Here is an 11,837-nt window from a genome sequence, read left to right on the forward strand (position 1 = left end):
AGCTTAAAAACCCCAACCAGTGGCTTCAGAGCCCCAACCAGTGGCTTCAGAACCCCAACCAGTGGCTTCAGAACTCCAATCAGAGGCTTCAAAACCTCAACAAGAGACTACAGAAATCCAACCAGAAGCTTAAAAACACTCAACCAGATCAGAGGCTTCAGAACCCCAACCAGATGCTAGTGCTTTACAATGACCTGAAACAGACCTTTCATTATTATACTACAAACCTGCCCATGTTAAATATGAAACCGTTAGAGTGAGTGTTAAAATGCAACACTCATTGTGTTAATCTAACACTATCAGTGTGCCTGTAGTTTCTATGACCTTTAATGTTAATGTCACTATTAGCACTAATACCATTGAGTCAAAAGACAAACACATGCACAGGAGCATACATTTTCTTACAGGAAGCACTGCATCACATTTGCACATTTTAAAAACCTTTTCCACCCTAATAAAAATACTACAGCTGTTTTTAAATGATCAAGCAAGCAAATAATCATCAATGTCAAGGTAAGTTGTGCAAAACACTTAACTTCATATTACTATGACTAAAAGCTAATAAAAACAAACAAACAAACCATCAATTATGTAAAAGCCATGGAGTACTAATGAGCTTTGAGACTGGATTTAAAGCATAACAGAGTGGGAGCCAATCCAAGCTGCAGCCGTGGCTCATTTCAAGGTTTTGATGCCCCCTCTGCTTCAGCCATGGTTTGGGAACCACCAACCAAAGCTGGTCAGCAGATCTTTGAAACTGTGCTGAAAAATAAGGCACAATCAGTTCAGTTAAATAACTGGGAGCTTATCCATTAAAAGACTTGTACAATAATAAAAAGCAGATTTTTTAATAGCCTTGCAACGGCCCTTTACACCAATTGCAGCTGTTATCTATCCCACCCTTGTTGCCAAATTGTTTATTTTTTAAACAGCCAATGATCCCCCTTTATTGCATAGTTGTTGTAGATCAGGCAACAGACCGACAACAACTCGGCAACAAAGGTGGCTCATTGAAAATGTTTTAGAAAATTATAATAATAATAATATTATATAAGACAAATTGGTACTTTTGGCAGTGTGCCAAGTCCTGCTGAAAAATGAAATCTGCATCTCCATAAAAGTTGTCAGCAGAGGAAAGCATAAAAAGAGCTTTAAGATTTTTTGGGAAAACACTGCACTGCACAGTCATTTATTTCACTAAAAAACTGAAATAAATTAACTTTTTAATGATATTCTAATTTGTGAAATGCACTAGTATTATGAATTATATACATTTATATTATATACAATAACCAGGCCTTGTAAAATAAAAGCCTCAATTGCTTTTTAAAACAATGAATTGGCTTGTCTTTAAATAGTTGACTTTTTAACTATTGGATTTAACTACTGCATTTATCTTCTTGTCAAATTTTAAACCATTATGAATATTACACAAGTATGAAACAAGTTACCAAATGGAAACAGTGTTCAGCATTACTGACCACTGTGTAATCATCAGTGTTTAGTACACTATAAAAAAATACAGCTTAAACAAAGTTTAATGACTTATTTTTAGTTTTTTAAGTTGATTGAGCCAGCAAGACATTTGAGGATAAGTGGTACCATGTTTTAACACTTTAACAGAGTAAAAAACAAATGCTATCTGACTGTCTATCTGATTCTAGGATTATCAACAAAATAACAACAGTGAGGTCATTAGAAACAACATATCCAATAAAGGTCATATCAACGACCTACACAAATACTGACTTGTTGCCACAACAAAGGCTGTGAAGAGCACACGCACGAGTCACAAGACAAGGGGAAAGTGGTATTACTTTTATTCTCAGTTTAACAGTAAACAACGTACTTAAAACACACCTAGAAAAGCACTGAACTAACAGTTTTACAGTGTAAGTTCAAGGCTTTGAGTGTTCTGCCATAAAAACAAATACTACAACAAGTTACAGTCTGAAAGATACACTTTTAATGAAACGGAAAGCACACATTAACAAAATACAGTCAAAGAAAACATTTATCACACTGTTACTCACAGCTTTGCTAAAGGAATCTAAAGGGATCTTGTTGATCTTTTTTTATGGGGATCAGTTGTAGGAGTTGAGCCCCAAACACACTTTAGGTCTTTGTGGGGTGAAATGTGAAAAACAGCCCTGTAAGACCTCTGAACATCATCCCCTCAATAATAAAGATAGCTAGATCTCCCATAGACAACCCACTGAACCAAATTTAGAGCATTTGTTCTAACATAAAGGTGCTCCAAATGGTTCTTTGAGTGATTTCACAGAAGAACCACTTTTGGTTAAACAACAAACCCAAGTTTAAAAGAAGTGTGAGTAACCATTAAGTACATATTTCAGCTAAACCAAAGTAACAGTGATAAATAAAGGTGCTACAAAGTTTTCCTTACACAAAACCATAAAAAAGTTACTTTTGGTTCCATGCTGAACCATTTTTAAAGAAGCTGTAAGTTTGTGCCCAAACACTGATTACTGTAGATCTACAGTTTTTTTTTTTTTTTTAGAAGACCAAAAGGTGGATTGTTTTTGGCTGGCCAGTCAAGTTAACCGCACAATCTGATCCCTACTTACTGATGAGCTCCTTAAACTACCAGAAAGTTAGCAGAAACCCACATATTTGCAAATCAGCTATCAGCAATATGAAATTGTCCTTTAGTATCTGACACCAAAACATAAGCAGCAGGTCCTTTAGGTCTCCTGTAACTCCCCAATGGAAATGGCTGCCACTTTGATAGCACATCTAACTAGCTTTATCTCAAATCAGTCAAATATAAGTTAATAAAGGATTTGTCCTAATTCTGACTGGTTCAGATTCCATTATAGCTACAACAGTGTTTCTCAACCCTGGACCAGGACACATGCACACTGTCCTGTGTATATTAGGTTATTAAGTCCACAACTAAGAAACTCTGAGAGGCAGTTTTCTAGAAAGGGATTAAGACTAGTCCTGTACTACACATCATTTTGAATGGAGATTTCCCATTGAAGGGAACATTTAGTCTAGGACTAGGCTTAATCCCTGTTTAAGAAACTGCCCCTCAGTTTATTTCAGTCTTGGTCCTAATAGCCTAAAATGTACAGGGTACCTGGGTGCCTCTAGAACTGTTTGGTCCACACCTTCAGACCTTCCAGTTTGGTCTGAACCAAAAAAAGCAGCTGTGAAAAGTGCCAAAATGGGGACTGACCAAAAGAGGTGGTATCAATCCAGATAAATTGGACCATGCTCTGGTTTGTCTGTTTTTTGTCAGTGTGAAAGCACTTTTTTTTTAGACGGTTCCGATTTTCTAATAATTACAGGAAGTTGAGACATGCTATTATCACTCACTAAACAACAGAAGAAGATAAAGAACCAGTGTGTTGCCTGAAGTCCGACTTACATTCACATGCACACACAGGTCATGGAACAGTACCTAGACCGATTGCGTGGACTCATGTCTACTGTATCTACTGTAACTGTAGATTAACCCTTAATTTGTTACACTCTGGGAGGAAGAAACAAAATTTGGCATAACACCTGGAAAGGCAACTTTCTTCACAATTCACAACATAGAACAGTACACACCCCTGTATTTCTAAGGCAGGTTCAGTCCAAGTACAGCTAGTAATGCCCGTCAGGCTGCCACTGTAGTAAAAAGCTCATATAAACAAGTTATGGGCTCAATTATTGCACATAAGACTCCATCAATCACTTCAGCCAATAAGTTGTGATTTTCTCTTGGCACTAGTCACGTGTAAGATCATGCCCGTGAGCTCACACATCTCCAGTTTCTCTCTCTCTCTTCATCCTTCCATCATCAGCAGGTGCAGGCCCATTTCTCCTGCTTCTCCTTCTCCACCTTGACTTTCGCAGGTAATTTAAAGCTTCCAGACACTGAAGGACCTTTCCTTCTCAACCCTCCCTGTCTCTTCAGCCGCTGAGCCAGGGTCATGAAGATGGTGTCCACCTGCTTTTTATCGTCCCCTTTAGCCGAGCACACGTAGAAAGGCATGCCGTGGACGTCAGCCAAGCGCCTGGCCTGCTCCAGGGTGGTGGAGGAGGCCACAGAAGTGGCCAGGTCCACCTTGTTGCCGACGAGGACTCTGGGTACGTCCTGACCAAGCGAGTGCTGCCGACACTCCTCCATCCACACGGGCAGACTGCGGAATGATGTCGTGTTGGTGACGTCGTAGACGAAGACGATGGCATGAACATCACGGTAATAGTGCTGGACCATGCTCTTACGGAAACGCTCCTGACCTGCTGTGTCCCATAACTGCAGCTGGATAGAGAGAGCAGAAAGGAAATTATATGATTTGTTTGGTTTGTGTCCATATATTAAATATTAAAAGGACTATATGGATTTTATTAACTTAATATGTCATATAGGGGTGGGTGACAAGGCCCTAAAATAACATAACAATATTTCAACATATTTTTGCAATAACAATATTCTTGGCAATGTGACAAAACTTACATTATTTGTGTTGCAATAGTATTTAAATACGTAAAAGTTTTATACATTCAGTAGAAACAAAAACAAATCTATAAACATACCTACATAAACAGTAACTTACAAAGACGAGAGTTTGTATGAAGTACTAATAGTGAAACAAAATAAAAAAAATAACAAAAATAAAGCACACAGAACATAAGTGTAGCATTTCAAGAACTATTGCGATATGACGATATGGAGGGGTGTCTTGGAAGTACCCATACCTGTATACGTTGTGAGGTGCTGACTTGTGAGTAAAGCTCAATGTATACTTCTGCGTCTGTAGTGTATGCTGTAACGAGCTAGAGTGCGCTACACAGCAGAGCACGTTTATACTTCTGCCTGCGCATATCAGTGGCTCTGCATTGCTCTGCAGTTTAAACCGTGAAGGTGGGAATGTGTGGGAGGAGACGCGAGGACCGGCGGACAAATCCCAGCTGCGGCTGTCCACGTCGTGTGACGCGTGGTTTCATTTCCAGGAAGGTTGCGCGTCAAGCTATGGCATAGGCTACAGCATAGGGCAGCGGCGATGCGTGGCTATGGCGTAGGTTCGACGCAGAAGTATTAATTAGACTTAAGGTTAAACACTGGTCATGGCATGGTGCTCATGGCAAGACACTAAATTCTCACAGTTGGAGCAAGACCTAACAGATAAGGCATTACCACCCACAGTGGACAGCACAGTGGGTGGAAATGCTGGTAGCCAGCGGTGCCTAGCTGGAACTGTCCCCGCAAACAGACAGAAGCTAATTGTACTGGCAGAAATCACATTCAAATTCAATGCAAAAGACCCCACACACATGTCCAAGTCCATTTTTTTTACTGGTACTGTATACAGTGCAGTTCTCCAGTAGGAGGGCAGACAATCATTAAGCAAACTTTTTTATGATGGACTTAATTTGGCAGCAATCTTCATTCTTAAACTGCATCCAAGTTTGAGTTTGGGGGCAGAAACTCCACACACAGGAGCTGCACTGCTATCTGCACACCCTACTCGCATGATCAGCCACACACTCCAGTCACAAGCTCAGCTCCGACTCCATCTGCTTAAGCAACAGCAGAATCACCTCAGGCCAAGAGGAGAGCAACAGAGTGAAAGAAAGGCAGACATTGTCTGATTCACTCCTCTCCAGCTCTGTAATAAAGCTAAGACCTTTACTGATACAAGGCCACCGATTCACTACTGCAGCAGTCAACTTTTCACCACAATGTAAAGATTCAGTTCCTCTTTCTGAAGGCCACAAAACCCCCCTGAAAACAATGAGATTCATTCCTGTTTCTTATTACTAACCTTTAAAAGTACAGCGGAAAGACCCTAAACAAACTGTGTACAGCACACACTGCAGTATCATCCACAAGTTCATCAAATTTACTGTACTACAGTAATGTTCACTTTAAACCAGATTCGCAGTAAGTATCTTACCCTGACATGCCACATATCATTGGACAGAAACTGGTCCTGTGTCCCGTGACTTTTGGCATGTTCCATATGCGAGTCTCCTGCATTGAATGGGGATATGGGTGATTTCTGCTAGAGTTGCTTGTCTGTTTACATGGATAATTTAAGCCAGACACAGTAGCCTACTATGATGTATTCCTGGTACACATGTGACAGTGTGGATTGATGAAACACGCTGGCTAATGCAAAACATATATATAAATTGAGATATATATGCTTATATTAAACACCAATGGGTTAATCCAATTTTTCTGATAATTTTCTTAAAATAAGCAACTGCAAATTCCCAAAATGGACGAAGTAAGACTTAAATCAAGTAAAGATCCTGTGACCTTTTTGTGCTTATTTTAAATTTTATTTACTTAAAATAAGGTGACAATTGTAAGCAAGACTGATTTAGATCATTGTTCCTAAAATAAGCAAAATGCCGTATTTTTTCCACTATAAGGCACACTATCAATAAACATCAATTTTCTGGTCTATTTTCATACACAAGGCGCACTGGATTATAAGGCACATCGTGCTACACTAGTAGAAACAGTGGTGTCGCCATGTTTTCCTTTTAATTCAGCAGGTCTCTCTCCTAAAAAAAAACTGATTATTTGGGTGAGTGAATTGCTTTCGTTTATCTATAGTAAGCTTAGATTTCCAGATTATATTTAGGTCAGCAGCTAATGCTAATGCTGCTAAAGCAGTGCTACCTGGGGTTAGCAGCTCTACTCACCTCTAAACTGTGGCTTTATGGCTCTTAAAACCAGACTGGTAAAATTCATACCAGGTGTACTGGATTATAAATTGCACTGACGATTTTGGGAAATTTAAAGGATTTTAAGTGCACCTTATAGTGCGGAAAATACGATAATACTCCAATGCTTAATAAGAAAAAAAAACTTTTCAGAGAAAAATATTGCCTTGATTTATTGCCTTATAATAAAAAAAAGGTTTAGTTTTTTTTTTGCAGTGCAACCTTACAAGATAAGACCACAAAACTTATACAGGTGTGAGCATTCCCAAACCATCTGCCAAAGTAGCACTTAACACTTTATGATAGTTTAGTTTTTTTTGTTGTAAGCTGCTCAAGTTTCTACGTTGGCGTAATTGGAGTCACATGACCATACAGTAAGGAAAGTATAAAAGAGCTACATTAACAGATAAAAAAGGAGCATTATTACATTGGTTTGTGTGTTTCAAATTCATTTTCGATGAACTGCCCAGATCTATTAGGAGTCCTGCCCAGTGGCTCTTTGTGGTGTAGTGTGGTGTGCTTGCTCAGCTGGGGAAATGAACCCTAGTTTGCCACAGGAAATGAATCCTTCACACTTAGTTCCTGATTCTTGTGTGTGTGTGTGTGTGTGTGTGTGTCTCATTGACCTAAGAACCAGGGGGAGGGGGGTATCAACATTTAGATTTTGTTGTTAGAAAGCACTCTGAAATGTACATCTTTCTGGCATAGACCATGGATTTTGCCTAAAGCTCAAGAAGAGGGCATACAAACTTTATTTTTATATACTTTAATTTTTTTAGGTTATATATACAAATAAACCAGACATTGCTTTTGACAACAAAAATAACTATTCAATAAAATATAAACTCATTCATGTTAATAGGCTTCCCGTTGTCCTTACAGGCCTGTTTTACATAAGAATTTATAAGGATATATTACTTTGTAAAATTATAATATTGCTGTTTTCACTTCTGCTTGAGTAGATTAAGTAACTGACTCCATGAGTTTAGGCTCCTGTATTTACTTCTGCTGCTGCTGTTCTCAGGATTGTTAAAGAGGCTTACAATGCAGACATTTATTTGCCATAATATCACTACAATAAATATTTTTGACCAAAACTAAAACATTTGACCAGATTATTAAATTATTACACTTATTAATTTGCTCTGCCAAAAAAAGTTATTTTTTGCCATTTCTTGGACTAATAATTTGGTTATTCATCCAATAATTTAGGTTAATATAACCAGAATTAATTCTGGTTAATGTAACATCTCAGTTAGAGCTGAGGCTTTAGCATTTCAGGTGAGTTGAATGAACAGTGAAGGTAAAATGAACAGTCCAAAAGTCTTCAATTTCTATGCTAATTTATGTTAGACATAATAAGAAAGTGCACTGCAGTTCTGTAGAGCAGTAGTTTTTAAACCGTGTCTTGGAGGACCACCTCTTCTGCTCATCTTAATGGACTCCCTGCTTTAAAGCAGCCCATTAGTTGGATATTAGCGCTGCATGAAACTGGAAAAACTGACATTGCAATATCTGCTTTTAAAATTATATTGCAATATTGCAATAATGTACTCCATGTAGCAAAAGTTGGAGTACCCTTATTTCCTTACATTTTGTCTCACAAATCAATTTAGGATTTTTTTATGCCAATCCAGATTGTACGTTTGTGCACACTGTGACTCAAATCTGCAGAATACACCTGATAATTGGGTCAGATCAACATCACATTACATTACATTCTCACCACAAGCACACCACTCCGTTTGAGACCAGAACAAGACCATCTTCTCTCAAAGGTCTTGGTGTGGGATTACTGCATTCACACCTGCCCAAACTAATCTTATTAAAAAAAGACTAAAAAGACATGCAGATGTAAAAACTCCCTAAACTGTGCAGCACAGCAGGTCCTCCAAGATCAGAGTTAGAAACCACTACTGTAGAGAACGTAGACGAGTCTGTACTTTTATTGCAGTGTTTTGATAGCAACTTTCACTTCTGCTTACGTGGATTAAGCAATGTGTATTTGTCTTGGCTACATGTGTTAACTACAAATTTTATTGCAGTTAAGAGTTTTTTGCTCAGCCTGGAAATCTCCCTAACCATAAAAAAATTACATAGTGGCACCAAAACATAACAAATAAAATATATAATGCTTACCAATAACAGAAAGATTATTTGATTTTTAATTAATAAATATTGGGCCAGTTTTCCATGTGGTCTCATGCAATATGTTGGGCCCCATTGGCCTAATAACAAAAAATATATTGATTTTCGAAGTTTCCAATTATGATAAGTCATCTACAATCCCCAGAAACAAAATAAACATATAAACATATTTCTAAAATATGTTTAAAAAGATTTAAAAGGGGGCATTTTTATATTTGCTTTTTCACAGACATAAAATATTATTATTTTCCATTTTCCAAGTCTTCCTCCCATTTAATACACAATTTCTAATTCATTTCATAATTTAACATATATATATATAATATAATAAACATAATTAAGTGTATTTGTAAAATATTTAAATATACTAAAATTATTTATAGGGAAAAATAATATATGTATGTATGTCTGCTTTCTCATGTGCATTTATATAGTACATTTCCATGTTTTGGTTTTAATGGTTCACATTTTACAGTTTAAATGATTGTAATTATGCCTAAATGCACAGATAAAACTCATCCTGTAACTTTGCTTAATTTTTAATTAATTTTTAGATTCAAGGCTAAATCTCAATTAAACTGGAGCTGCACATGTACATTTATTTGTAAAATAAATTTTAAAAATGCATGGAAATATCCAGAGAAATGAATAGTCAATATATACATGTTTCATATGTTTATTTATTTTCCAGTGGGTTTTCTTCAGACTGCAATGTGCCTGCCAGGTTTTGGTTTCATTCATCAACTTCCTTCAGTTTAAGGGATAATAGGCTGAAAGTGCAGAAAAGGCTTGTAATTTAACTGTGTGTAACTATGTGTAATTGTCTGTAACTGTGTGTAATTGTCTGTAACCGTGTGTAATTGTCTGTAACTGTGTGTATCTGTGCTGTAACTGTGTGTATCTGTGCTGTAACTGTGTGTATCTGTGCTGTAACTGTCTGTAACTGTGTGTAATTGTTTGTAACTGTAACTGTGTGTAATTGTCTGTAACTGTGTGTAATTGTCTGTAACTGTGTAACTGTCTGTAACTGTGTAACTGTCTGCAACTGTGTGCAACTGTCTGTAACTGTGTATCTGTGCTGTAACTGTGTGTAATTGTTTGTAACTGTAACTGTGTGTAATTGTCTGTAACTGTGTGTAATTGTTTGTAACTGTAACTGTGTGTAATTGTCTGTAACTGTGTGTAATTGTCTGTAACTGTGTGTAATTGTCTGTAACTGTGTAACTGTCTGTAACTGTGTAACTGTCTGTAACTGTGTGCAATTGTCTGTAACTGTGTGTATCTGTGCTGTAACTCTGTGTATTTGTGCTGTAACTGTGTGCAATTGTCTGTAACTGTGTGTATCTGTGCTGTAATTGTCTGTAACTGTGTGTATCTGTGCTGTAACTGTGTGTAACTGTCTGTGGTGGTGTTGTAACTTGAAGCTAATTCTCAGCTGATCTGGAGCTTCTTTACCTTCAGCTTTTCTCCCTCCACCTCCACCACCCTCTCTCTGAAGTCCACGCCGATGGTGGCCTCGGTTTTTCCGGGGAAGGTTCCTGTGCAGAAGCGGTGGGTGAGGCAGGTCTTCCCCACGCCCGAGTCTCCCAACACGATCACCTTCACCGTCCGGCAGCTCAGAGACTCCATCATCTCTGAAGATCTACACACACCCTGCTGCAGCAGAGCTGTGATCTCAGCCCACCTCTACTACTGCTACTACCGCTGCTGCCGCTGCTGCTGCTGGAGAACTGTGTCCATACTGAAGACAGGAAGAGGAACCTGGTGGTATCAGCCAACCTCCTGCTGATACTAAGCACTCACACACTGCTGAACATGCCCCCCCCCCCCAAATATTGCAAAAACATATATAACAATATAAATAAAGGATGACAGGTCTAAGAAAAAACATAAATAAATTTGACACCTTCTCAAATTAATAATGATTAATGTCAAATTGTCTTCCCCTTCAAAATAAGCTTTTGATAATGGGCATTTAAATGTAAATCAGAAATTTGAATGTAAAAAGTGTTAGGTTGTTTTTGATAGATCTTAAATAATTGTATTATTCACAACATTCTGGTACTTCCCTGTATTTTTGGGAGGAGATCAAATTAAATAGTGTAGTGTTTTGTGTCTGGCAGACTTAAGACTGTTTTTTACTGTATTAAAATATCTCATAGGGTAGATCAGGGTGGCCTTAATGGAGGAAATAAACGCTAGTGTAGCTCCATATTCCACACCTTCAGCAACCAGGAGAGAAGAAACATGCAATCAGATGTGTTTGTGTGTGTGTGTGAGAGAGAGAGAGAGAGAGAGAGAGAATATAAATTAAAAAAGTAATCTACTGTACCTTCTGAACTCAACAGTAGCGACACTGTGTTTATAATAAACAACAAATAAAACTTTTAGTACGTCACCAGGCTTGACATGTTTAAAAGAATAAAAAAATTAAATAATCCAGCAAGTTTTATTATTATTATTATTATTATTATTATTATTATTATTAAGTGAACTGCTATCTCAATATTTTGACATACTAAGTCATTATTTTGAGATACTGTCTCATTATTTTGAGATACTAAGTCATTATTTTGAGAAACTATTTCATTATTTTAAAATACTGTCATTATTTTGAGATTCCAAATCATTATTTCGAGATACTATCTAATTATACTGTCTTAATAGTTTGAGGTACTAAGTCATTATTTTGAGATACTTTCTCAATATTTTTGCTTTTGGTAAAAAAAAAATAGTTTTTCAGTCAGAGCCACAGCCACACTCTTTAACACACTAAAATAGAAGTCCAGTGTGTGTTAATAAATGAATCTCTTCTCTCTGGAGGTCAGGACCCTTTTTTACATTGTGATTCCTCTAAAATCACCAATATTTCATGATTTTTTAATCCATGTCTGTACAGTATACTAGTATCTCAAAATATTGACTTAGTATCTCAAAATACTAAGATAATAATGACTCAGTATCTCAAAATATTGAGAATCTATCTTAAAATAATG

The 11,837-nt window shown here is 37.2% G+C and overlaps 1 protein-coding gene across 1 annotated transcript; it reads right to left on the reverse strand.

Moving 5' to 3' along the window:
- Positions 1-1,805: 1,805 nt before the first annotated feature.
- On the reverse strand, positions 1,806-10,612 carry LOC103034165 (ras-related protein Rab-33B). The gene is made up of 2 exons (XM_007253692.4): positions 10,297-10,612; positions 1,806-4,276 (listed from the first exon to the last, which is right to left on the reverse strand). The coding sequence occupies exons 1-2, from the start codon at positions 10,471-10,473 to the stop codon at positions 3,812-3,814; spliced, it is 642 nt and encodes a 213-aa protein (XP_007253754.3). The 5' UTR covers positions 10,474-10,612; the 3' UTR covers positions 1,806-3,811.
- Positions 10,613-11,837: the final 1,225 nt, after the last annotated feature.

Source organism: Astyanax mexicanus, chromosome 7 (assembly GCF_023375975.1).
Source record: "Astyanax mexicanus isolate ESR-SI-001 chromosome 7, AstMex3_surface, whole genome shotgun sequence".
NCBI lineage: Eukaryota > Metazoa > Chordata > Actinopteri > Characiformes > Acestrorhamphidae > Astyanax > Astyanax mexicanus.

Excerpts from the sequence above, each read along its gene's own strand:
- LOC103034165 (XM_007253692.4), bottom strand. The coding sequence starts at position 10,473 with ATGATGGAGTCTCTGAGCTGCCGGACGGTGAAGGTGATCGTGTTGGGA. Across the intron at positions 4,277-10,296 it reads TGGAGGGAGAAAAGCTGAAG|CTGCAGTTATGGGACACAGC; the intron begins GTAAAGAAGCTC and ends CTCTCTATCCAG.